General features: G+C 49.9%; 1 protein-coding gene across 1 annotated transcript in view; it reads left to right on the top strand.

Annotated features, from left to right (window-relative positions):
* ARSG (arylsulfatase G) overlaps positions 1-27,236 on the top strand; it is a 65,245-nt gene that overhangs the window by 23,875 nt on the left and 14,134 nt on the right. Inside the window, exons 3-8 of the mRNA NM_001048098.1 lie at positions 1,403-1,450; positions 3,548-3,659; positions 6,454-6,591; positions 13,541-13,737; positions 14,681-14,761; positions 26,401-26,509. Coding sequence (NP_001041563.1) covers positions 1,403-1,450; positions 3,548-3,659; positions 6,454-6,591; positions 13,541-13,737; positions 14,681-14,761; positions 26,401-26,509 — 685 coding nt within the window. The remainder of the gene's footprint in view (positions 1-1,402; positions 1,451-3,547; positions 3,660-6,453; positions 6,592-13,540; positions 13,738-14,680; positions 14,762-26,400; positions 26,510-27,236) is intronic.

The following is a 27,236-nucleotide window of genomic DNA, read 5'->3' as shown; positions in this document are numbered from 1 at the left end:
ATGGGAAAAAATCAAAACCCCTCCAAAAGAACATCAAGACCTTTTGCCCCACCCACACTTCACTTCTAACCTCATCCACGGTCATGTTTTCACCTAGGTTGTTTTTTTTTTAAGATTTTATTTAATTTATTCATGAGACACAGAGAGAGAGAGAGAGAGAGAGGTAGAGACACAGGCAGAGGGAGAAGCAGGGTCCATGCAGGGAGCCCGATGCAGGACTCAATCCCAGGACCCCGGGGTCATGACCTGAGCCAAAGACAGATGCTCAACCACTGAACCACCCAGGTGTCCCATTTTTACCTAGTTGAATACACCACTTGGTCCTCCTTTTAGCCCCTGCCTATTGTTTTATATTTCTATGTAATATAATTTTACATATTTACAATAGCTTCAAAAATTTTAGAAATAACTTAAACACTTTAATATAAGTTAGGGTTTCCATGTAATGCTTAGTCCAAACCTATATTACGTTTCCAAACCTACAGAGCAGTTGCAAAAAGGGAACAATAGGCACTCACATGCCCTTTCCCTAGATTCCCTTATTATTACCTTTTGTTACGTGTGTTTGCCTCTAAAAGATAGCTTGGTAGTATTTTGCCCAGACCACGTGAAATAATTTCCGTAGCCATATGCTTCCTCGGTGGCCCGTTTCTTTCTTTCCCTTGGGTGTCATTCAATGGCCCTCTTTCAATCTTTGCACCACATTCTTTTCTTTGCCCCTTGCCTCGTGGTGGTTTCCCTGGGGTCCTCAGAGCGGAGTTAGCAGGTTGGGGAATTCAAACAAGGCCAGGGCTTCTGGCACACATCACACAGTCATTCTCCCCCCTGAACAAACACATGCACAGAGCAAGGAGCAGCCGTGGGAGTCCAGGTGAGCATCTCTGCGCTGGGACAGCCCTGGGAGGGGGAGGTGGTCTTCGGTCCGGCCTCCTCGGGCTGCTGCTGGTGGCCAGAGAGGAAGGTGATGGAACCAGGAGGGAAGTCGGCATCTCCTCGGCTGTCCGGGGCCCCACGCTTGTTCTGGGCCTCTGCAGGTCCCCTGCACAGGAGGGCAGAGCAGGTGCGAAGACGTGGGGCTGCTGTGGGCACTGAGCCCTCTTGTAGGAGCAGAAGCTCAGCCTGCTGGCTCCTTTGGGCCCCCAGTAAAGGCTTGTCTTCCTTTTCTCTGTGTGCGTTCCTGCGGAGGTGCTGAGTCATCCCTGCTTGCTTTCTGTGTCCCCCTGGGGTCCCTCTGAGTCCCAGAGAGCAAGGCTTGGCTCTCACACGGCATTTGCAGGGTCTCTGATTGTCCTCTGTCAAGGGCAACACTGATGGAGGAGTGAGTATGTGTGATCAGCCCCCCCAAGGCACTGGGAGCCCCCGCGGGGATTCCTCTGAACGTCTCTCTCTTGCTTTCCTACAGGCAAATGGCACCTCGGGCACCATGGCCCTTATCACCCCAACTTCCGTGGTAAGAATTCTTTGGGGGAACGTGTTACCTGGGAAACAGAAAGCAAAGACCTTGGTGGGATAGGACTCCAATAATGTTGAAGCCATCCTGCTCCTGGGGCACATCCCTCCTGAGTTAGGGCATCTTCATCTCAGGGTCACTTAGGAGCATTTGGGGGACCCAGGGCTCCCGTTGGTTGTCTCACATTCTTCTCTCCTGGCATCTTTCTTGCCCCCCGCCCCTCCTTGGTGCCTGCCAGCCCTCTGGCTTTCTCATCGTGAGCCCATCAAGTGTCCATATCTTGAGACACATTTGGCACCTGTGAGGTCCAGATCTGTCTAGTGTGCAAAGAAATCAAGCTTGTCCAGCGGGTTCACAGAAGCAGGCCCTAAATTCAAACAGGAGATGTTCCCTCTTGCCTTCTTCCTGCAGCTATTCACTGCCTCAGACTCCTGATTCTCTGGCCTTGGGGATTAGGCCAGGATCAAGCTGCCTGAGCCAATTATCTGAAAATCAGTTTGCTGATCGATGACTTCTCTGAATGTCCAATTCCCCAAATTATTATTATTATTATTAGTATTATTTTAAAGATTATTTATTTATTTATTTATGTATTCATGAGAGACACACACAGAGAGAGAGAGAGAGAGAGGCAGAGACACAGGCAGAGGGAGAAGCAGGCTCCATGTAGGGAGCCAGACGTGGGACTCTATCCCGGGTCTCCAGGATCACACCCCGGACTGAAGGCGGCGCTAAACCGCTGAGCCACAGGGGCTGCCCCAATTCCCCAAATTATTGATGGTTTTTCCAAAGTTGTGGTCACCTCTGCGCTCCTCCCTGACCCGCCTCTTCTATTTCAGATGGGAACCCACAGACGTTCTCTTGCAAGTGATTTATCGTGATCTCAACTTCTGAGGCTTCTCCCTGGTTCCTCCCTGGCACGTGCTTCCCAGCTGCTCTTGCTATTTTATCAGCAAATGGGTGGCCCTTTCCTTAAATGTTCTCTATTTTGCAGACTTTCCCCCAAGCCCCAATATAGCTCCATGGGAAGAGGCTGCAGTGCTCTCCCCTAGACCTGAGGAACTGTTTGCATCTGAAGATTTTTGCATTTCAATGGCTTCTAGAGAACCAGCCTTCAGCCTTGGGCTGCAACCAGCCTTCAGCCTTGGGCTCCCATTGGCCAACACCTTGTCCAACTCCTTTCTCCCCTCTGGGGCTCCCTCCAACCCCCTGTCTTCCCTTGTGCCCTGTTTTTCAGTTGGGCTTCCATGGCATCTTCCACATATGCTTTTTAAAGAGTGACAGGTGAAGGAAGTGAAGACTTGGCTTTTCCACTAAAAATGACCACAGACCCTATTTTTCCCGCATGGTGTTGCTTCCTCCTTGACAAATGAGGAGGTTGAACTAGATTGAGGTGTTGACAATTTGAGTCAACTGGAGTCTGGTGCTGGGGGGATGGATCCTGAGACTGGATACTGCTCAGCAGGAAGTGGTGCCATTTTGGATTTGTGGTGTCTCCCATTGGGACTGAGAAGAGAGAGCACCTGCCATACATTTGTATCCTTGGACCAGATAGTCTCAAAAAGTCTCCTGCCTTGGGCATTCAGAGGTTTTCTTGATTCCTATCTCTGAGTTCACTTGTGTCCCCTCCTGCTTCTTGTACTCCTTTCCTGGTGCACTGTCCCATACTCCATTACCCTCATCCAAACCTCTTATAGTTTAATCTCTATATATCTTACTTCCCCTTCAATCCCTTGAGGGCAGAGTATTTTATTCCTTAAAGTGCCATGCATGTACTTGATTTTCATCAAATACTTAGTGAGTGTGTTCATAATCGCCCTGGGGACGGTAGGTGTGCAATACTTCTCTCCACTTCCTCCCACTCTGGGTTAACTCTAATCCCAAGATGTTTTGCAAATCTAGTCTTACAGCCAGAACCCAGCAAGGTATTTTCTTTGCATACTACAAAGGGATATTAATCAAATCCTCTTTTAATTACATACTCCATAGCACTGCAGTATTAAATCATAGAAAATTAAATTTTTGTCCTAGGTGTAAGAATGCAGGCTCATAGAACAGAAGCCAAGTGGGGGTGCTCACCAGTTGCTTCTCTTCCAGGTTTTGATTACTACTTTGGAATCCCATACAGCCATGATATGGGCTGCACTGATACCCCGGGCTACAACCACCCTCCTTGTCCAGCGTGTCCACGGGGCGACAGACCATCAAGGTAATCCCATCTAAGGAACTGGCAGTGGGCTCCAGAGCAAGGTGAAGTCCTAAGGGTGTAGTCCATTAGGAGTAAATGAGGAAGGTCACAGGAGACAATTAAGCCAGTAAAAAAGAGTATGTTTAGTGCCAATTTAAATGCATTATTTGCATGGGGAGTGAGAAAACTTTTAGCAAAGGTGAGGTCAGCAAAAGTATTTTATTGGACTTGTCCAGTTTCCTGGGATTTTTTAGCTCAGCTGGGAAGAGCCTGGTGCTGCCATGGACTTACCCTGGTAAAGCCTCGCTCCCCCTCTGCCTGCTAGACTACTCATCTGGCCTAGACACCAGACATACGAGGGATAGAGAAAGGGGAAGAACACACACAGGGCTGCTTACAATCTCCCCCCACTCCCCGATCCCCCTGGCAAAGAAGCCAACATTCCAGCTCTGAAATGCCATGCAGTCACTCAACAGGATGCTTGAACATCATATTCCATGAGATGGGGAAATCCTCAAGCCATACTAGTAAGGGAAAAAAGCAGAAAACAAATCATTAGCAGTGTGATCTTAACTACCTCTGTATCCACACCTTCACAGCCCTACCGAGTGGGACTCAAAGGAAATCAGCCAAAGTGGTAACTGGCTCACTCCCTCTGGTTGTGGGTTTCTTTTTTCTTTCTTGTTGTATTTTCCAAATATTCAGGAGTGAGCAGGTAGTGCGTTTGTTATAGAAAAAGATGCGGGAAGCCTTGGGTGGCTCAGCTGTTGAGCATCTGCCTTTGGCTCAGGGCCTGATCCCAAATTCCCTGGATCGAGTCCTACATCGGTCTCCTTGCATGGAGCCTGCTTCTCTTTCCTCTGCCTGTGTCTCTGCCTCTCTCTCTGTGCATGTCTCTCATGAATAAATTAAATAAAATCTTAAAAAAAAAAAAAGATGCTAAATTTTATTCAGGTAATAGAGTCACACAAACCAGGTGCCCTGCTTGCTCAGCCCATGCTCTGTGATTGTTTATAAGGTCACAGGTGTCTGAGCCACCGAGGGAAGACAGTCTCAGCTGGCTCCTTAATAACACCACAATCGTTAATATAGTAATGGCCATTTATTGAGAAATTGTTATAGTCTAGGCACTCTGCATGTTTGTCTGCAATCCACATGACCTGACTGTTGTATAAGGCAGGTATCTGACCTGATTTTATAAGTGAGGAGCCTGTAAAGGGACAGGTCAGGATCTGCTTGCCCAGGTCACCCTGCAGCTGTAATAGGTGGAGGTAATGGCTCTGGTCTGGGTCCCTCTGAGACCAGAGCCCACGTGCTGCTCAAAGCATGGGTGCTTGCCTGGCAGCGTGGCCATCACCTGGGCGCTTGCTAGAAGAGCAGCACGGAAGATCCCCCAGGCCTCAGGTCTGCATTTTCAAAAGATATGCAGGTGATATTTGTGTGCACGTTGCGGCAGGAGACGTGAAGCCATAGCACATCTTGCTGCTGTCCCTACCACCTGTGGCCTGTACAGCACACCTGTGGGCACACCTGGACATATTGTGGCATGACCTATGTCAGCCAGGTCCCTTTAAATCCATGTTAAATCAAACAGAAAAAAAAAAGGCTTGGGTTGGTGGGGGGAAGAGGTAGAGACTGTGGGTGATGGCGGAGTTGCCACAAAGTCATAACAACCTGAAAAACTTGACACTGACCGTGCGGTTGGCATTATGATGCCTAGTACGGTGATAATCTTTTCTCCCTTTTTCAAAAATTGTGGTCCTTGGCGATTATTTATCCCAGTCTGACCTCGTGTCCTAAGCTTTTATAAAGGGGCATGTGTGCATCTAGGTACAATGGGGGTTTTCATGTCTTTCCAGTCCTTCCCTGCACCATGAGGACAGTTTCCTTCTCTGAGATGTCTCTTGGTCCCCCTTCTCTCCCCATGGTTCGCAGCTCCTCCCCCCGTCCTCTGTGGCAGCCAGGGCTGAGGGCCTGAGTGATGATGGGGTTGCTAGTATGCTGGGCAGCATGCAGGAGCGCCAACACTCACTGTCTTGTTCTGTCCTTTCAAGACCTCATCAGAGGTCACGGGCACTCGTCACATAAGGAGAGTTGGCCCTAAGAGCTTAGGTAACTTGCTCACAGGTCTAGCTCACAGCTAGAGTCATTACTCAGCCACTCATGTTGGGGCATTCACTCTCAGGTTCATCTCCATCTGTAAGACCAAGGACTGGGTTTTTGTTTTTGTTTTTTTTGTTTTTTTCCAGAAGATATAACTGGCTTGACTCCCACTTTTTCTAGTTGCTAAAGCTTCTCCAAATTCTCCAAACATGCTTTGAAATATTTAAAACTATCCCCAGTCATCTGTCTTATTGTCCAACGTCATTTCACGTGAAGTCCTGATGGTTGTCCTAGGAAAGCACCAAGCATTGTGCCCCATTGACAGAAGTCATCATTTAGGGAGGTCGGCGGAAAATGCCGGGGATGGGGGCTATTGATGGGCTGTGGGACTCCGCTTGAGTAATTTAGTTTGTTTGGAGCTCAGTTTCTCTCCCAACCAAATGGGAGTAATAATGTACGCAGCTCACGGAAGTCTTCGTGAGCATTGCTGAGTGGCCAGGCTTGTCCGAGGAGCATAAACATCTGTTAGAAGGAAAGGGAAGAAGATATTTTATTGGTTTTGTACTTGGAGGAAATGGCAGACTGGAAAAATCATCTGGGGCCGGGTTATTAAATGTTTTGTGTTCACGTTCATCGCTGCATAAAAGCGTTTTGCTCTACACCGTGGCTACTTAGGTTGTGGAAATAAATACCGTCTGTGGTTTCCACACAGAAGCCTTGAGAGGGACTGTTACACGGATGTGGCCCTTCCTCTGTATGAAAACCTCAACATCGTGGAGCAGCCCGTGAACCTGAGCAGCCTGGCACACAAATATGCTGAGAAAGCTATCCAGTTCATCCAGCATGCAAGGTAAGAGCCCCCTGCCCCCCACCCCGCACCCCAGGGCTGCCCCCTGCTCCCACCCACCATGTCCCCTGGCCTCAGCACCCTTCCCAACCTCGGTGGAGTTCCATCGCCCAACAGAGATGGATGCATGCATGTTTCCTATAAATAAAACTAGACAACAGTTTCCCCTGGAATCTCCAGGCCTGGGTTCGAGGCTCCTCTGGTATGTTCCCAGAGTTCTGGGAGCTTTCCCCTGCCCCTGCTCAGATCATGCACTATTGTCATCATCGTTTTGTCCTCTCCTCTAAGCTCCTGGACGGTAGGGCCTGCTGCTGGATCCTGGGCACTCAAGACGTTTGTTGATTCATTAATTGGCAGGATGTATTAGCGTTGTACTGCTGCTCTAACAAACTTATCACCAACTTATCAGCTAAAACAACAGCAGTTTATTCTCCCACAGATCTGGAGTTTGTGTGTCCAAAATAAGTCTTATGGGGCTAACATCAAGGTATCAGCAGGGCTATCTCCTTCTGGAGCTTCCAGGGGAGAAATGTTTCTTGCTTCTTCCATCTTCTGGTGGCTGCTGGCATCCCTTGGCTTAGGGCCACATCATTCTAATATCTGTTTCTATTGCCCCTTTGCCTTCTTGTCTTCTGTAGTCAAATCTCCCTCTGCCTGTCTCTTTTTTTTTTTTAACTTTATTTTTTTATTTATTTATGATAGTCACAGAGAGAGAGAGAGAGGCAGAGACATAGGCAGAGGAAGAACCAGGCTCCATGCACCGGGAGCCTGACGTGGGATTCGATCCTGGATCTCCAGGATCGCGCCCTGGGCCAAAGGCAGGCGCTAAACCCGCTGCGCCACCCAGGGTTCCCTCTGCCTCTCTCTTTTAAGGACACTTGTGATTATGTTGAGAGTCTTCCAGGTGAATCCGAGATAGTTTCCCTATCTCCAGAACCTTAATTCAATTGCATCTACAGCATCTCTCTTGCTATAAAAGGTAACACTCGCAGATTCCAGGGATGAGCCCCAGATACCTTTGGGGACCGTTATTCAATGTAACACACAGGGTTTGCAAATTCTAGCATCTACAGGGCCCTGGTAGCTTACAGAGGGAAGCAGGCTGAGTGTCAGGCTTTAGGGAGTGGTGGGGGCTGTGGTGAACTTGAAAGCACAGGCCCCATCTAAGGGAACAGCTGCTACCTTGCTCTAGCTGCCCGTGGCTTCTTTAGGGGATGGGAGCCAAGACCGTCAGATCCTTTTATTTCATAAGACACACAAGATACCTGGCCCGGGTGTGAAATCTCCTGATCTTTAAATGTTAGAAATGACTCATTAAAAATAACGAAAACCAAAAAGCAGAAGCAGGCCACACCCCTGGGTGCTCATGCGCAGGCTGTGGGGTGTAAGCATGTGATCATACACGGTCATCCTGCCCCTACCACCTTGGCCTTGCTCTGACCCTTCATAGCTGCCTTTGCTCTGGCCTCTAATGAGCCTCAGTGTGCTCAGCTCATCTTTCTCCCTGGGCTGCAAACTCCTCCAGGGCAGTAGAACAGTTTCCAGCAGGTTCTTTGCTATTCCCTATAGCCTTAGCCTAAGAGGGCGAGAAAAAATGTGTCACATGCCTGTTTGCTTGTGCAGAATTAAAAAGGGACTCCACCTGTGGATAACTGAGCGTATTGGTCTTTAAATGTATAAGAATCCCTCCCAACCCCTTGCTCAGCCGCAGATTTTTCTAGAGAGCAGGGCAACAGGCAGAGCAGAGGCAGCGATTTATTCTCGATAATAAAAACTACTTATGGCCTAAATCTGGGGAACAGCCTGTTGGGGCTTCAGGGGCCGCATTTTTTAAGTGTTTTGGGGCTCTCAGAAACACTGGCCTTTTTTCACATGGCTGAGATGAAACAGGCAAGCCCCTTCTCCCATCTGGAGAGCTGAACACATGTCTGTTCCCTGGAGCTTCAGGATGGCTCAGGTCCCTGTGCCCTGTGACAGGTGGACGCTTCATGGCTGGTGGGGACAGTCTGCAGTGTTTTAGACAGCAGAGCACTCTCAGAGGAGGAGTGGGAGCCCACTGGGGATGGGGGACGGCTTCAAGCTCTCAAGTGGGCACAGGGCTGTTCATCCACCAGTTAACTAATCACTTACCAGGCAGATGCATGAATAATCTCCTTATCGTATGAAAAAGGTGAAGAGTTTGCTAATTTATTAATTAGCTATTTTTAAAAAATATTTTATTTACTTATTCATGAAAGACACACACAGAGAGAGGCAGAGACACAGGCAGAGGGAGAAGCAGCCTCCATGGAGGGAGCCTGACGTGGGACTCGATCCCAGGTCTCCAGATTCAAGCCCTGGGCCGAAGGCAGACGCTCAACCACTGAGCTACCCGGGCGTCCCTATTAATTAGCTATTAAGTGAAGAGTCACATGAATCCCTTGGGTGTGCTGATTTCTTTAGGATTTGACTTGCCAATTCATCCATGATTTTTGGAGCATCAGCAAGAAAGGTCCCCAGATCTGTACTCCTCCTCTGTGACGCTTGCCCCCGGGGCCAGGCCCTCCCTAACCTGGGCCCGTTTGTCAGAACTATGGGAAGTCTCCAGAGTGGGGTTTCCTGCTCCTCCTTGGCAAGAGGCTTCTTTGAAAATTTCTACTCTCTTAGATCTTTAGTCGAATGCAGACTCCTGCCTAGCAGCGTGCCCAAAGCTAACCCCGGATCTGGGTGTTTTAAACAGCAGGCGTAGCTCTTACCTGGCAAAAAAGGAGAAAGCAGATGTCATGGGCTCCTGGGTCATGGAGCTGCCAGTCCCGTGTGCATCCCAGGGTCTGGGATGATGGCACGCTGAGCCCGAATATGAAATACGGGGCCTGACAAGGGTGAGGGTGCTGGGCTCAGGCCTGAGCAATAGCTTAGGGTACTTGAAGTCAGAGTGCGTGGTAGGCGAGGCAGAGTGTTCATCACTCAGAACAAGGTCCCGGGGGGACACCTGGGTGGCTCAGCGGTTTGGCACCTGCCTTCGACCCAGGGTGTGATCCTGGAGACCCCGGATTGAGTCCCATGTCAGGCTCCCTGAATGGGGCCTGCTTCTCTCTTTCTGCCTCTCTCTCTGTATCTCTCATGAATAAATAAATAAAATCTTAAAAAAAAAAAAAAAAAAGAACAAGGTCCCGGGGATACACAGGTGCCAAACGAGCCCTCTCCACCCCACCTGTCTGGGCTGGAGCCAAGAAGCCGTGTCAAGGCTTTGATTCCCTCCCTCACTTGACTCGACCCCACCCCAGCATTGCCGTCTCCCTGCTGGTCTGCCCCTCACCTGTACCCACCAACCTGCCCCCTGAATCAGGGCTCTGCGTTCGACTATGAGCTCATGCCCTCCCCCCCCCCAACCCATGCTTTCCTCTCTCTCCTGTGGAAATAGTCCGATGAATACAGAGTGAGGAAAAGAAGGAGCTAAGGGATAGTGGGACCTGGAGTCTTGCTCTCCTGCAGCTTCTCCCTGGCCCTGTTGCACCTGCTCCAGCGGCCACCAGCACAGCCCACCTGTAGCCCCCCATCTGTAGGCTTCAAAGTCTTAAGGATCTCTTGCCTTACCCCAAAGCCAGCTCAGTTCCCCCATTACACTGTCCCACAGCGCCCTATATATAGTTCTTCTCCATCACTCCTACTAATTTGCAAATAATTATCGGATTACTTTTTTAGTTGCATTTTCCCCTCCTGTTTCCAATTAGATGTGAAGCTCCAAGAAGTTGAAAATCATCTCTATCATGTTCCTTGCTCTGTGCCCACTGCCTGAGGGCTAGTTAGAGCTTAATAAATATTCCTTGAGTGAGTGAGTGACTTTATCTTGCCCTGAAGGCGTGCAGGTGTTGTGCTAGGGATACAAACGTGAATTAGATCTGTCCTTGCTTTTGAGTGGCTCCCAGGCTGGTGGAGAAACAGATTTGTGGGAAGCTGGTGTTAACAGTGTGTATTATCAATACTGATGAGTACGGTGAGGGAGGGGAGCAGGACACCATCCGTGACCTGGGAGCACAGGAGGCATGTTGGTGGCTTAGAGCTGGATCTTAAGCACTGAGTAAGTATTTATAGGCAGGATACCAGGGAGGTGACTGCCAGGAGAGGAATAGCATGACCAGGGCACAGGAAGGCAGAAGGTGAGGCGTTTGGGAAGCTGGCATGTATAGAGAGGGTCTCTGAGAGGAAGGAGGGGAAGGCTGGAAGGGACCCAGGCTGGGAATGGCCTTGAATGCTGGGCTGCTGGGTTGGGGCCAACCCAGAGGGCTATAGTCGAGCTCCTCCCATGTGCTTCTAAAGAGGAACTGGGTTCACAACTGGGTTTGAGAGCACTGTCTGTAACACTGAAGCCCCGAGAAACATGGAGAAATGTGGGGGCAAGCCATTCCAGAGACACCCCTTATCCAGAGCCAGAAACCAACCAGGCAGATGCCTAGCCCTCCTTGCTACCCCCGGCCGGTCTGGCTCTCTGGCCAGACGCCCACTGGGGGCCTTTCATGACAGGTGGGTGCCCCCCACCCACCACTTTCTATTTCCGATCAGATTATTATTTTTGAAAAAGATTGTATTTATTTATTCATGAGAGACACACAGAGAGAGGCAGAGACACAGGCAGAGGGAGATGTAGGCTCCCTGCGGGGAGCCCGAAGCGGGACTCGATCCCAGGACCCCGGGAGCACGACCTGAGCTGAAGGTCAACCACTGAGCCACCCAGGCGCCTCTCACATGATTTATTTAATTGCATTTATATCATTTAATCTTTAATCATGGCCGTATCTAACAACTGGTTTGCAAAATTCCTGGAGTTGGGGCGTGCCTTATGGTATCTACCTGTTAGAAAAAAGCACCCCCTCTGGGTGGCTGCTGATCCCTGCTGGAGCACCCAGGTTGGCCAGGGCACTGCAGGGCTGGAATTAGGCATCTATTCATCGTCTCGGCGGGACGTCCTGGTGCAGGACACAACTTATACAACTGTACTTTATCGTCCCCAGACACTAAGTCAGCACTACCCAATGGAACTCTTCACAAGGATGAGAATGTTCTCTATCTGTGCTGTCCAAGATGGTAGCCACCGGCCACCTGTGGCTACTGAGCATCTGACAGAGTCGGCTTGGGCAACCGAAACATACAATTTTAATATATGTGTATAGTGATAAATATACATAACAGAATATTTCCCTTCCTAATCGTACATTTCGGTGGCATTAAATACATTCACGTTGTTATACAACCATCACCACCATCCATCTGCAGAACTTTTTTCATCATCCCAAACTGAAGCTCTGTACTCAGTAGACACCAGTTTGCCCTTCCTTTCAGTCCCTAGTTCCCATCATTCTACTTTCTATCTCTATGAAGTTGACCACTCTTGGTACCTTCTCTAGGTAGAGTCATACAGTATTTGTCCTTTGGCGACTGGCTTATTTCACTTAGCACAGTGTCTTCAAGACTCATCTGTGTTGTAGCTGCTGAGACACTGAATTCTTAATTTTACTTAATTTTCATTCACTGAGGGGTGCCTGGGTGGTTCAGTCAGTTAAGCACCTGCCTTCGACTCGGGTCATGATCCCAGGGTCCTGGGATTGAGCCCCACATCGGGCTCCCTGCCCAGCAGGAAGTCTGCTTCTCCCTCTCTCTGCTCATGCTCTCTCTCTCTCTCTCTCTGTTCCTCCTCTCAAATAAATAAATAAAATCTTAACAAAATTTTTTCATTTATTGAAATCTAAGCCACATACAAGTCGTGGCTGCTGCTTTGGACAACGCAGCCCTGGAAATATTGCAGAGAAACTGTCGGTTAAGATGAAGAGGAGTCCCCTGTCTCAGGACTTGTGTTCTGAGTTTTATGCCTGTCGACAGGCACAGCCCTAATCAGGGAGGCCCGGGATCGGGATGCAAGAGGCTCTGCAAGGTGTGGTTTGAGGCAGAGCTGGGGACTCTCAGAGCTATGGGGTGGTGTAAATTGGGGTAAGCTAAATAATTGAGAGCCAGCTTGAAAATACAATCGTGGGGGAGCTGGTGTAAAGCGAGCCATGCTCCGATCACCTCTCTGTACCAACTTGATGGTGTTGTCCTTTTGTCCTTAATACATACCCTGAAAGATGTGCTCCCCCATAGGTGTGGTCTGTGGATGGGGCTCCATGGAGGTCCCTGCTGCTTCAGGAGGGGCGAGGCTGGAATTCTGCGGCTGGCTGGATCCCGTTCCTTACCTGGGAATGGAGGTGGGGGACAGCCAGGAAGCAGAGGCCGCCCAGGCTCCCTCCACTCCCAAGAGGGGAAGCATCAGGGTCCAGACGGGGGCAGCCAGCGCCTGAGCCACTAACAGAGCCTTGACCTAGATGTTTCCAGTACTCATGTGTGTCCCTGGAATTGCCTGTGGTCAACATGAGTCATTCATTCATCTCCTAGAAAGGGCCGAGGCTGGGAATGGATGTGACGACCTGGATGCCATTAAAGAGCAGATCCGGTTTTAAAATATGTTTGTACTGGATTCTAGAGTGTGGCATTTAGGAGCCAAGGCTTTGCTGTCAGCTGTGGCATTTAGGAGCCAAGGCTTTGCTGTCAGCCAGATGAGAGTTTTAATCCAGATCGTATCACTTACTAGTTAGGTAGCCGTAGACAAGTCCTTTTTGTCTCCCTGGGCCTCTGATGCTTCATCTGGGAAAGGAACTGGAGGGTTATTGTGAGGGTGAAAATAGGCAGCACGAATCGGGTTTCATAAGCTCTCAGCCAATAATAAAGGACAGTGACAATTATTACGATGACTCCCAGTTTGTAACTGGCTGACCCGGTGACCTCCACGTTCCCTTGGAAGGTTGTAGACCTGTGTGTATTCCTGAACACGTGGGGCAGAAGGTGTTCTGGGACTTTTCTCTGAGGCAAAGGAGAGCCACGGAGACAATGGACGAGCCAGCAGGGCCTTCCGGAGAGTTACCTCTTGGCTTTCCCATTGCAGCGCCAGCGGAAGGCCCTTCCTGCTGTACATGGGCCTGGCTCACATGCACGTGCCCATATCCAGGACCCAGCTCTCAGCAGTCCTACGGGGTCGAAGGCCATACGGTGCAGGTCTCCGGGAGATGGACAGCCTGGTGGGCCAGATCAAGGACAAAGTTGACCGCACAGCCAAAGAGAACACATTCCTCTGGTTCACAGGTGAAGTAGTAAAACCCAGCTAGCTCCCTGAGATCTAATGGATAACCCTGCCCATGCCCCCTTGGAAGAGCAGAATCTGGCTAAGGGATCCTCTTTCACAGGGCAGGGGCCTGGCTTTGAACTTGGCGTCCTGCTAGTGTTTGTTGGCCTGAGTGCTGAGCACCTGTCCACTGGGGCCTCCGAGGCTGAGCCCCTGGAAAAGTTTGTGCAGAGAGCAAGGTACCCTGCTGGCCTCTTCCGTATTGGTTTAGGGCCATCTGGGTAGTGACTTTGACATTGCAAATCCGTGTAGTCCTTGGGTGGTTCTGAGGTTCCCTCCTCACCATCGTCCCAGTCCCAGAGACGCCAGCTGCCACCGGTGGTCACACCTTTTGGCCGAGTGCGCTGAACTAGTGAGCTGTTTAAAGGGCCTACGCAGGCATTGTGGGTCCTGGGTGCCTTTCTGGAATTGGGGGGAGTGGTGGTTGGAAGCGCTGCTCTCGGGGCAGGCAGAGACCTGGGTTTGAAACTGCTCAGAACTTGGAAAAGGCACTTTACCTTCTCTGAGCCGGTTTCCTCACGTGCAAAACTGAGCTCACACCAGCATCTACTGCTTAGCGTGTTGGACGATCCTGAGATCCTGTAAGGGAGGCGCTGGGTGCGTCAGGCTCTCAGGAAAGAGCTGCAGGGCTGAGGATAGTAAAAGCAAAGGAGAAGGTAAAAGCATCTGAGACAAGAGGCTCGCTCGCCCTGGGGCTCACCTGGGCCAGGGAAAGCCCACCTCTTGGAAGCCCAGCCTCATAGAACAAGTCATTCTTCGGGGGCAGGGATCATGTTTATTTTTACAGCTTCTTCTCCTTCCCAGCGCCCTGCTCTGCACGGAGATGTGGGACCAGGGAGGGAGCATCGGCAAAAGTGTCCACAGGCCAGTTGATCGCTACCTGTTGCTTCTTTTGGTTTCCAGGAGACAATGGCCCGTGGGCTCAGAAGTGTGAGCTGGCAGGTAGCGTGGGTCCCTTCACTGGATTGTGGCAAACTCATCAAGGTAGGGGCTCAACTGGGGTTGGTGCATCCCACTGGGGATGCTGAGCCCAGGTAGGGCTGTGGGGTCTGTCTCGGGGAGGATCAACTCATACGCAGGCTTCTTGGCCATCATCATGATAGTCAAAGTTGCTCACCAGCCACCAGCTCCCAGGGAAGGAATAAACTGAGAGATGAGAGTTTCTATTAAGCTTGGACCCACCCCTTTCTCTCCTTCTATCTCCTACCGCCCCCGGGCTCCCTCAGGGCATGAACTCTGAGTCCAGGAACCTTCCAACAAATACACTTTACCTTGACATTTATCCCACTGCCTTTACTCATCCTCCTTCTTTTCTTTTCTTTCCTTTTTATTTTTTTTCACTCATCCCTCCCTCCATCCAACCATGAATTCATTCCATTCATTTAGGAGACATTCAGGGCATAATACACAAGGTTTTGATATACATAATCCCTAAACCTTACAACGTTGGAAAGTAGGTAGTAGCGCCTCTGTTTGCAGATGAAGGAGAGCCTCAGAGACATGTGCTCGGGGACCTCACCTTCTAACACAGCTACTGCCCTGGGGACAATCTGGCAGAAAGGACCAAAGGCTTGGAACACAGGCCGGTGGATGCATCAGTTCTTCCGGATTAGCCAAGTGCAAATGCTGTATGTGAAAGGATGCTCATTGCATGGTTTTTTAAATATTTTTTTAAGATTTTATTTATCTATTCATGAGAGACACACAGAGGCAGAGACATAGGCAGAGGGAGAAGCAGGTTCCCTGAGGGGAACCCAATGTGGGACTCAACCCCCAAACCCCGAGATCACGCAGTGAGCTGAAGGCAGATGCTCAACCACTGAGCCGCCCAGGTGCCCCACATAGTTTTTAACAAACAAACCAAAAAAACCAAAGAGTTGGGTATTACCCAAGGATCCAGCAAGAGAGGAGTGCTTAAGGAAATGGTGACATGCACATTTAAGGAAATTCTAAGGAACTGCTGAAATGATGCATATTATTAACCTGGAAACATTCATCTTAAATACTTTTCAGTGAATAAAGCAGGTTACAGAGCGATATATAAAGTATGATCTTATTCTATGAAAATAAGCTACCAATTCTCAGAAAAATCTTGAGAGAGTTATGGGCAGTTGATAAAACATGAGAGGTGGTTACCTTTGGGGAGGGGAAGGAGGATCTAAATGTGATTTTTTTTTTTTCCTCACAACAACCTGGTCTTATTTGTGTCCTACAAGATTAAAATAAAATTCTGGAAGGTGCTTATATCCAAGGGGTTCAGAGGTGGGCTTGGGGGGATCACCCCCTCCCTGGGCTGGGCTTTCCCTACTGACCAGCTCCTGAGCTATGGCATTCACTGTCTCCAGGTCAGAGGACACAGACTGTTTTTCCTATTAGTCTGGCAGTTACCTAGAAAGTAGAACTTTTGTGCATCTCACGGTTGGGGACGAGAAGGAAGTGCTGATGCTTCATTTTTTTTTTGTCACCTTTAACCTGGTGTCTGTTCAGATCTCTTGAGAACTTCACAAGTGGGTGGCTGCCCTTGACTATAGCCAGGTGCTGTGCCTGGAGATTCCAGCTGGGGATCAGGAGAACTGGGGGCCGCCTCCCCCCTGACCTGCTTGGTGACCAGTGGGCTTCATCGGTCAGGGTGTTGTGTCTCTCTATACGTATTGATCTCTTTGACTAGTCCCGTTCGGGAATGTTCTCTGGAAAAACGAGCAGACAAAGGTGCCCGGACTGGGGGTAGAGAGATACAGTGGGAGCTGGGAGTAGTTTTGCATTAGCTGATCCTCCTCTCCATACCTGGGATACCCTCAGACCAGGCTACTGGCCCTAATGCTCAGTTGGAAAGCCTGAAGGAGCCTGGAATTGGAACTCTCCAGTGTAAAATTCCAGAAAGCTATGGAGACCTTGGATGGGGTCTCCATGTACCAGTAAGTGGCTCTGTAGATAGCCCTCTGTTCCCTAAGAAGGTGACCTCTGATCTCCTATCTAGACCAGCCTTATCTTGTCTCTCTCCCCTTTATGACAGTTTTGAAATCACGAATTAGGTTTTGTGATGGGGAGTGGGGTCCTGTTCTGTGAGGGGAGTACTTTGCCCTGTGAGAAACAGAATTATGAGGGCCGCCTGGGTGGCTCAGTCAGTTAAGAGTCTGGCTCTTGGTTTCCGCTCAGGACGTGATCTCAGGGTTGGGGGATGGAGCCCCACGTAAGGCTTGGTGCTCAGCATGGATTCTGCTTGGGATTCTCTCTTTTCCCACCTGCCCCTCCCCCTGCCTTCTTTCAAATAAATAAATAAAATCTTTAAAAAAAAAACAAACAAACAATTAGGGGCACCTGGTGGCTCAGTGGTTGAGCGTCTGCCTCTGGCTCAGGTCGTGATCCCGGGGTCCTGGGATCAAGTCCCACATCTGGCTCCCCACAGGGAGCCTACTTTTCCCTCTGCCTATGTCTCTGCCTCTTTCTCTGTATCTCTCATGAATAAACAAATAAAATCTTAAAAAAAAAACACCCCACAATTATGATGAGCTGGGCAGCCTCCACTTCTCCTTTCCTTGGTTTGACCTTCAGGCATTTGTTGAGCACCTACTCTGTGCCAGCAAGTGGGGATGCAAAGATCAACAAAGCCCCAGGCTTTATGGAGTGACTGTCTAGAGCAGTGTTTCTCAGATTTTATTTTTTTTAAAGATTTTATTTATTTATTACGGGGAGAGAGAGAGTGCACACACATAAGCAGAGGGGGAGGGACAGAAGGAGAAACAGACTTCTGATAAGCAGGAAGCCTGACTCCAGGCTCGATCCCAGGACCCTGAGATCATGACCTGAGCTGAAGGCAGACACTTAATCAGCTGAGCCACCTAGGTGTTCCTGTTTCTCAGATTTTATTAATTAATTAATTAATTTATTTATTTATTTATTTTTGTTGTTGTTATTGTTGTTGTTGTTGTTTCTCAGATTTTAACATGCAGACAGTCCTCTGGGGATCCTCTAGTTCAGACTCAGTAGTTCTGGGATAACCATGAGCATGTTGCATTTCTAACAGGCTCCTAGGTGACACTGAAATGTTTGGTCCAGGAATCACTCCTAGAACCACCAACTAGAATATCCACGTGGAAACCATATGAATCTAGAACTTTCAGATGGAGACCAGAAGTTACCAAGCTATGGCCTTGGACTGGCAACAGTAACGCTACCTGAGAACTTGTTAGAAGTGCAAATTCTAGGGCCTCACCCCAGACCTGCTGAGTCACAAACTCTGGGGAGGGACCCTGGCTACCTGTGTTTTACCTTGTCCTTCAGATGATTTTTGGTGCAGGTTAAAATCTGGGTGCCACCTGTCGAGAGCTACCCTGTCTCGTACACCTGGCGCCCTGGCCACGCTGCAAGGGCCCAGAAGCCACATATGGCTGGTGGCTACCATAGTGGACAGTGTGAACAGAGACCATTTCCATCACTGCAGGCAGTTCTGTTGGACTGTGCTGGGAGCCTCCACTTCAGCAGGAGATTGTAATATGGGTAAGGACTCCATGATAAAGAGGAGCACGAGGACATCTCATCCACATGAGAAAGACACAGGAAGGCTTCCTGGGGTTGTTTGAGTTTTGAAGAATGAGTAGGCCACAGCTAGGGATGTGCAGGGGAGGGGTTCGTGAGCAGCCCCGGGAAGCGGCGGGAAGAGCACAGCACAGGAGCTGCCTAGTTGTGTGTGTGTCCAGAGCTCGTAGAAGTGGGTCGTGTAGGGGAAGGCGAGGCAGGAGTGAGAGCCGGGGCTGGTGGTCAAGGGTCTTTTGTTTCAGACAGACCATTTAGGCCTTGATTCTAAAGAAACATGGATTCGTGGAAACGTTTTATGAATAAAGGCGACATTTTTCGATTTTTTATTTGAAGTGAGATTCTGGGACAGAAGATGGACCCTCTTAGTGTGTACAACTCACTGGCATTGAGCACATTCACTGCAGAGCCCCCAGACATCTCCCCGCCCCAGAGAAAACCACATACCCCTAAACACTTGCCTCCCATCTCTCACTCTTTCTGGCCTCTTGCTCAATTTTAAGACATCCCTCTTAGGTTGGTGGGGCTGAGGGCAGAGAGAGGGACAAGGCTAGACCCGTTTCCATCAAGCCCTGGGTGATAAATGAGGACAGCAGGTGACTGAATCCCCAGCAATATCCCTGCACTCAAAGAATGCCAGGGTAGGAGGACACCTCCGCGATCTTTGTTCCAACCACCCTGTTGGCCACACGAGGAAACTGAGGTGGAGCAGGGCGGAGGGCTTTCTGAGGCCAGCCATTGGCCAAGGGGGCCTTGTCATCTGACCCCCACCAGCTCATAACCCAACCTACACCATGGCTGTAGTCACACCTTGTTCTACTCGGCTAACTGCTCAGCCGTCTGGAAAATCCTGTGTTGCTTCTTTGGACTTCACGGTTGTCAAGAAAAATGTCTTTGGCTCCCATAACAGTGTGAATCTTTCTAAATCTGCAGGAGTCTGAGTGGAGAGGTGGAGGGAGCTCATGGCTTTGGAAGCCCCAATGGGGCTCCAATCTCAACCCCACTTACAAATCGGTGCCCACCGGGCCCCTCCCCTGGACAGCCCAGTTTCCTCCCTCTGTAAGGTAGGACTGTAGACCCCACTTGCTGGATGGATGGGAGCATCAGATGGGGTGCTGCCCACCATCATCAGATGGGGGCACCCAGCCTTGTGCGTGTCCTCTACTAACCCCCATGATTCTCTGCGTCTTCATTCCCAGCTGAGTCAACTGGTTGGTGTTAATTAAGCTAAACTGGTCAGTATTAGTGTCTAGCCCTACCGAAGGCTGCGGGCAACTTAAATAACATACGGAGGACTTTCCAAGTGTTTGGAGCCTCAGTCTTGGAAACTTTGTTCTGAAGCTGGATTTCAGTCTTCTCATTTCATACTCTGGCGAATCTGGATCTTTTTACTTGGAACACATGTTTTACAATACGTGTACGTCGGGGGTCACCGCAGTGCCTTTGGCACCAAGTCCGGTTCATTGTGGGATAGTCTGTTAACAGTCGTCGGGAAAGCCAAACCGGTTGGTATTACTGTCTGGCCCTCCCAGAAATAGCTAGTAGCATCTGAGGATGAAAAATGAATGAAGTATCTCCAGGAAACAGTCTGGCTTAACTATTTTTGAAAATATAACTTTTCCCCCTCTCAGCTGCTCTAGATGTTGCTTTACACGGAAACGGAAAATGGGATTTTTCACAGCTACAGCATGTGTGCGTGTTTCATCTGATCCAGCAGAGCCAAACTATTCATATCGAATAAAATTATAATATTAATCACTTAAAAAAGAGAGAGAGAGAGAGAGAGAGAGAACACTCTTTCTCTAGGAGCGAGGCAGATACACCTGTGGCTTCCTGTGGTGCCAGTGGGGCAAGGAGCTGAGTTCTCAGTGGGGTGGGGGCCGGATGCCATGCTCTTCTTTTCTCAGGAAAGCCTGAAGGTGAACTTGGCCTAGGGGGTGAACACTTCCCCTTCCTCATTCTCCAAACCGGCTTCCATTTGGGGCTCCCCCACAGCCCTCCTCCTCCTCTCTGCTCAAAGCACCGCTTGGTGGGGGGGTGGCTCTGGAAAGTCAGGCTGAGCCTGCGTGGCAGGAGCTGTGTGCCAGGGCTCAGGTCACGGGAGGGAGGCTGGGGGTCCCTCTGGACCGCCTGCTCCTCCTCGTCCAGGTTCCTCTTCAGTGGGATGCCTTCACATCCTGCTGTAAGGGGCCCGGGTCTTGAGAGCAGATGAAAGGGAGAAGGCAGTCAGTGTTTTCGCAACGGAGTAGGACAAACAGTACCCAGAGCCCTGCTTCTTTCTCCCCGCAGCCAGCCCGCTACGTCAGGCCACGCGCTGCCTTCCCCTGTTCCCGGGGCCCCAGGCCCCCCTCCTCGTCTTCCCTTTCCTTTCCTGGCCAAGCCGCCTTGCTCAGCTGATGGGATGAGGCAGCGTCTCCTGGAGTCATCTCTGCACCCTGTGCAGGAGTGAGGATGCTCCTCTGGGCTTGGCCTGCACCCCTGCAGGGATGAAGAGAAACTGAACGCGGGTGGAGGGGGTGCTGGGCCCGAGCAGAGCAGAGTGCCCCTGCTTTCTCCCAAAGAGGACCCGCGGGTGCCTGCCCCCTGCTGCCCCAGCGTGGCCCTGGCCCGGAGCAGCAGGCCCTCCCTTCCCCACTCCAGACCTATTTCCTACCCGGGACACAACCAGCAGCTTGTTTGCCCCCTAACCGACTGCTCCTCTGTCTGGAAAATCTTTCCTTGTTTTATTTGAAGAGCAGAACTGTTCCTTCCTCCCCCTTGGTGATGAGGAAACATTCTGTTGAATTTGGCATCCTCAGCTTCTAGGAGACCTTGGTTGTTTGTAATTTGATGCTATCAGGTTGTTGCGTAAGCTTTCCCACTGGGAAGCGGCTCCGCATCCTGGGCCTTCTGTTCCGCTTGGGGCAGGGGGTGGGGTGGAGAGAGGTCAGAGGTGGGGCTGGGTGAGGGAGAGGGAGAGCGGACAAGAGATGTTGGCTGTTGGCCCTGCTGGGGGGCAGGGCCAGCTGGTTGGGGGACCCAGTGGAAGTCAAATTGTGTCTCCTTCCGGGACGTTGGCCACCCGGCTTGGAATGTCCCCATCACCCCGCTCAAGGCCACCCCAGGCCAGCCAGAGTCCTCCATCCAAACAGAGGCCCGTCTGCCCTGTGTTTCTAGAAAACTAGTATGCTGCGGGTATCCTTGGCAAGGACACGTATTTATATTTAGAAACAAAGGCTGCTTCTTTAGAAGGTTAGAGAATGCACACTCCTCGGGACAGGCGTGTCCCACCTGAGTCACAAATACAAACGCCAGGCAGGTAATGTGGACGAGCAAATGTTTGTTTTCCTAAGTGGTGGGCAGCACGTTAGAGGTTCAGTAGACTGCAGAGAGGGCCCCGTCTAATGACATTCAGAATTAGTTCAGAAAATCCCGTTCGTGCCAAACCCAACTGTCAGAGGGCTGAATTCAGCGTGTGAGCTGCCAGCTTGCAACTTCTGCTGTTTACCCTCCGTAGGTTGTTTCGTTTTTGTTTGTTTGTTTGTTGAGCTTCTTTGGACGGCGGCGTCTGTCAGGCACTTCCTGCAGGTGCTGTGCAGGGGGACCTTGCTTTGGAGCTTGATACACATGATCTTCTGTGGCTTTGCCCACCTCCCCCGTGAGATAGGCACAATCATCTTTTCCCCCTCAGAGCTGAGGGAGGGTAAGAATCCTGCCCAAGGCCACATGTCGAGAATGGCCCTGGATGTAGAACCCGGGCCTGCTGGACTCCAGAGGCATCCTCCCTCCCATCTTGCTAATATTCCTCAAACTCTGCTCCTCAGGCCACTGGCATCGGAATCAGCTGGCATCAGAACCCCACTCTAGGCTTATTAAGTCAGAATCGCTTGGGGGGGGGTCTTCTGGTGGTTCTCTTGTATTGAGCGAGCCCCCTCCTTTAGCCGGGCTGCCCTTGTGACTCAGTGACGTCGAGTAGGCCGCGAGGGGAAAGACCTCCACTTCCAGGCGCGGGCGGTGGCGGGGAGTCGTGCCCGGCCTCCCCGTCTGCCCTGCATCACGGAATGCCACTTCACTTCCGCAGCCAGGGGAGGACAAGTAAGCAAATTCATGAATCATGGTTCTGTTTATGTTTTGGTTGCTGAGGCTAAATATTTATGGCTTTAAGTAAGAGGTTCTGCCTTAATGAGAGTCATAACTAACCACGAGCGCACTAAAATGTGTTCTCACGACCATAAGACGTGCATTTCTCCAAAGAGAGCCAGATGTAACGGGCACTTTGAATGGGCTGGTGCCACTGATCAAAGTCTGAAGGTTTATCTAAACTGGCCAATAGCTTTCGAAATCCAAAAGTGCACACGAGTTCGATGGATGGGCTTCGCCATTAGGTTTACTGAGAGTAACAGGTTTACATTTACGATCCTATGGCATAAAGGTGTAAAGGTGTGGGCAATATGAAACACACGCTTAAAAAGCGGGTAAGCCACATTTAATTTTTTTTTTAAGATTTTATTTAGTTATTCATGAGAGACAGAGAGAGAGAGAGGCAGAGACACAGGCAGAGGGAGAAGCAGGCTCCTCACAGGGAACCCAATGTGGGACTCGACCCCGGAACCTCGGGGATCACGACCTGAGCCAAAGGCAGATGCTCAACTGCTGAGCCCCGCAGGCATCCCAAGCCACCTTTGATTTTGAAACGCACTGTGTCCACTTCCTGATTTTGCCCCTTGCTCTTGTCCTAGATGGACGTTCTCCCATCTTCAGATATTAACTATTTTTAGATATTTACCTTTAGAAGATAGCAATGTCCAGGTACCATCCCAGGCAAATGAACCTAAAATTTCTGGGAAAGGAAACTTGGCCTGGGTATTTTTTAAAAGCTCCCCTAGTCGGGGGGCACTTGATGGGATGAGCACTGGGTGTTATGCTATATGTTGGCAAGTTGAACTCCAATAAAAAAAATTTTTTTTAAAGTAAATAAAAAATTCATTTTGAAATGAAAACAAACAAACAAAAACTCCCCTTGTCATCCTAATATACATTCAGGGATGGGTGGGAGCCACTGTGCTAGAAGCTTTGATGGGTCAGGGGCTGGCTATGTAGTTAGACTTGGATGCAAATCCTGGCCCTGGCGTTTGCTAGCTGTGTGACCTTTGACAAATTGGTTAATCTCTCTGAGCCTCGGTGTCTTCGTCTCAAAAATGGGGATAATAGTGCCTAGTTTGCAAGGTTGTCAGTAGGATTAAATGGGATAATGCAGGGAAGCACTTAGCGTCATGCTTCGAGGTACTTTAACTTGGTGCATAGGGAAGGCTCAACAAATACGAGATATTGTGGTTACTGTGGTTATTACATTTAGCTCAGAATGAGTTTCCTTTCGTATCATTGCAGAGTATTGGGGGGCAGGCGCTCAGCCTTAGCTGTGCAGATAAACTGAAGGAAACACTGTTAGATGTTTCTGAAATTCAGACTCCACAACTCTGGGCACCCCACAGAGGATGCCAGTGGGATCTTTTTAAGTTTGTCCACTATGCAGTCAGCCAATGAGATACTGGGATTTAGAGCAAGACAATTCCATGCTAAGGGGGATTTAAGAAAAAAAATGTAAATTTGCAATTAACACACCATGTTATGTTAGTCTCAGGTGTACAATGTAATAATTCAACAAGGGAGATTTACTTTCTTTTTTAAAGGATTTTATTTATTCATGAGAGACACAGAGAGAGAGAAAGAGGCAGAGACACAGGCAGAGCGAGAAGCAGGCTCCATGCGGGGAGCCCAATGCAGGACTCGATCCCAGGACCCCCAGGATCACGACCTGAGCTGAAGGCAGCCGCTCAACCACTGAGCCACCCAGGCATCCCAGGGGAATCTTTTTTTTATAATTGCTTACTCATTCTCTGGACTCCTTTAAGATAAATTCTGCTACAGTAGGAAGTCTGTGGGCCTGGCTGGAATATGTAATTGTGTCTTTCTGTTAAAGCCAGAAGCCAGGGTGCAGCCGGCGCTGGCTGGCTGGTCTTGACGACACAGAGTGGGGATCGCTCCTCAAGTGGTCATACTGGGGGGCTTCTCCCAGCCATCCTCTTCCTCCTGGCTCCAGAACCTCTCCATGTGGGCTCTCCACTGCACTGACACACATACTTTTTATAACTGGCTGGATTCCTTCGAATCCCTCCAGCTTTCCACCCGCTGCTGAAATAAGGCAAACGTATTGAACAATTTTTTTCTCTGAGAACCAAATTAGGAGGATCAGTTGCCTGAAAAAGAGCCACACAAAAGGTGGTGGGGGACAAGCAGAGCCCCTCGTGGTGAAGATCAACCAGCAAATGTATTAATGGGGAGCTAGTATGTTCTTCTGGAAACATGCTGGGGGCAGAGACCAAGCCTGGTACCCATGCCCACCTCCGGGTAGGCCCTTGGCTCCTGCCTTCCCGTTGGCTGTCGGAATTCTGGGCTTGCCTCTCAGCACTGGGGGCTTCACTGGTCCTTAGCATCTGGCCTCAAAGACTAAGCCAATCTGTTTGAATTTTGTGCAGTGTGGATATGCAAAGAAACAGGCTCCATGCTTTCACCCACCTGTCCCCCCAGGCTTCCATACAGATGTCCCTCCCCGGGGAGGGGAATTATCTGCAGAGCTCTAGCACGTGCAGTTGGGATGCTTCCTCTCTGCTCTTTGGCCTTGAGCTGCAGCTTGAGTTATGCATTCCAAGGCCACGTGGGAGTGCATTTCAGGCTTGCCGCAGCTCTGGATTCTGTTCCATGTGCGTGAAAAATTGAGAGTGGGCTCCGAACGCATTTCTGGGAGGTGTGGCTTTCGACAAACGAGCAAAGAGCTTCCCGCTTTGCCTGCCGAACTCCACTTGGTTTTGAGAGTCCCACACCCCTGAGCATAAACAGTCCATAGATGTGAGTTGTTTTATGTTTTGTTTCTTACTTCAACACTTGGGGGACTCCAAAGCTGGTTAGGAGAAAATCCCAAGAATGCTGAGCATTTCCGGTGGGACGTGCTGGGCCGGGGACATTAGAGGTTCTGTTTGCTGCAGTGTGAGTGCAGAGCGACAGACGCCCTGGTCTTGTAGCCCCCTCCTGCCCATCATCGCCGCTTTCATAGCCATGCCAGCCAAACATGGGGAGGTTGCATGACCACGATATGTGTGAGCCACATACAGCGTCTGCCTTGGAAGGGCTTTCTACACGCTAACTTTGTGGAATCCTTGGCTCAGTGGGATGAGGGTGGGGTGTGTGTGGGAGTGGTGGGATGGTCATGGCTAATTCAACGCTACATGAATTCAGGATGTTTCCATAAAACATGACCTCATCTCTTCCAGCCCGCTGGTCATCGTTAGACTGGTGGTCACTTTTGAGTAGTGGTTATGAAAATAATTCCTTTTAATTACCAAAGTGGAAATTCATAGATTGCACATAGATTGTTCTTACCCCACCCACCCACCCCCAAAGCCCCCCAAGAGGCAAGAGGTCGGAGCTATTACTAATGCTGTCTCTACGACATGAGAACAACTCATTAAGTCAAAGAAAAACAAAGCGAAGCGAAGCAAACAGAAATACAACAATAAAATCCATGCCAGGTCAGTTGTTGGGCGTTGAACAGATCAAATAGCTGGGGGAGTTTCTGCCTTTCTGTCTTTTCAAATAATTGTAAATATGTGTGTATATATATATATATATATATATATATATATATATATATATTTAGCCTAAACAGTCATATGAGCAGTCGGAAGACAAAGTCCTTTTTATTCAACGTATTTGTTAAATACCTACCATTCCTGGTTGTAGGAGACTGATGGAGTCTCCTGGTGTGGAGATGACACCATCAGCGAGTCAATGAACAAACCTCAGACAATTAAAAGTGTTAAAAGTATCATGAAGAAAATAAAGTGACCTGGTTCCACAGAGAGTGACAGCAGCACCTGTTTATCTATGTTGAATCCAGGAAAATAAAAGCACAGAATGCAAGATGTTAGCTAGAGGAGTAAAAATAGCTGGTTACTAAAGAAGTCATCCGTTGGTTGGAGGGATCGGAAGCTCTCAGGGTGCCTTTAGAAAAGGCCCGTGGTGCTAGAGACCTGACTGCATGTGTCCTGTCGCAGGGGGCAGTCCAGCCAAGCAGACCACCTGGGAAGGAGGCCACCGCGTCCCGGCTCTGGCTTACTGGCCTGGGAGAGTTCCCGTCAATGTCACCAGCACTGCCCTGTTAAGGTATGAGACCCAAACTATCTTGAAATGTTGGGATTCAGAGCAAGAAAATCATGAATCGACGCTTTAATGGCCAAAAACCCCAAGAAGAGAGACCCCCTTCGGCCACCTGCCCTGGCCAGGTGTTCCCAGGTACCTGTCCTACTTACAGCAAGAGTGGCTCTTTCCCAGCCATCCTCTGGGGGTCATGTTGGAGTGAAGAGGGGCCTGGGTGGGTTTCATGGCCTCGACGTGGAGACAGGACGGTGTCTGCTGACGCTGCGGTGGCAGAGAAGTTAGCAGCAGCATCTCCCCTTTTGGTCTGGGCTCAGCTGACGGGAGAGAATAGACCATTGAAGCCATAATTATTCCATCCTCGGGGGTGAGGGCAGGTGGCCTCAGGATGCCTGTGTGAAGCCAGCTTATCATCAGCAATCACATGGGCCCAATAAAGGAATCTAGGTGTCCCCCTGCCCTGGAGGGGAGGGAGAGGAGGTGGCCCCAATGGGCTGACCAGGAAAGAATGAACCCTAGGTGAGGACATGCCTACCTGTGGCCTTGAAGCCTCCCTTTCAGTGAGGTGAGCTGATGGGCTGCCCCCTTTACTAGAAGGATGACTCTAAAATGTGATAATATCCCACCCCCCGACTCTTATCTTGTTATCTTAAGGCAGATCCAGGAGGCCGTCTCCTCGGCACAGCACGTGGTGTGGTGTGCCATTCTCAGGGCACTTGCATGCAGCTCTCTGTAT

This window comes from Canis lupus, chromosome 9, assembly GCF_011100685.1.
Source record: "Canis lupus familiaris isolate Mischka breed German Shepherd chromosome 9, alternate assembly UU_Cfam_GSD_1.0, whole genome shotgun sequence".
NCBI classification, from domain to species: Eukaryota; Metazoa; Chordata; class Mammalia; order Carnivora; family Canidae; genus Canis; species Canis lupus.
Note: the sequence above shows the minus strand (reverse complement) of the source record. Positions and strands in the feature narration are given on the sequence as shown.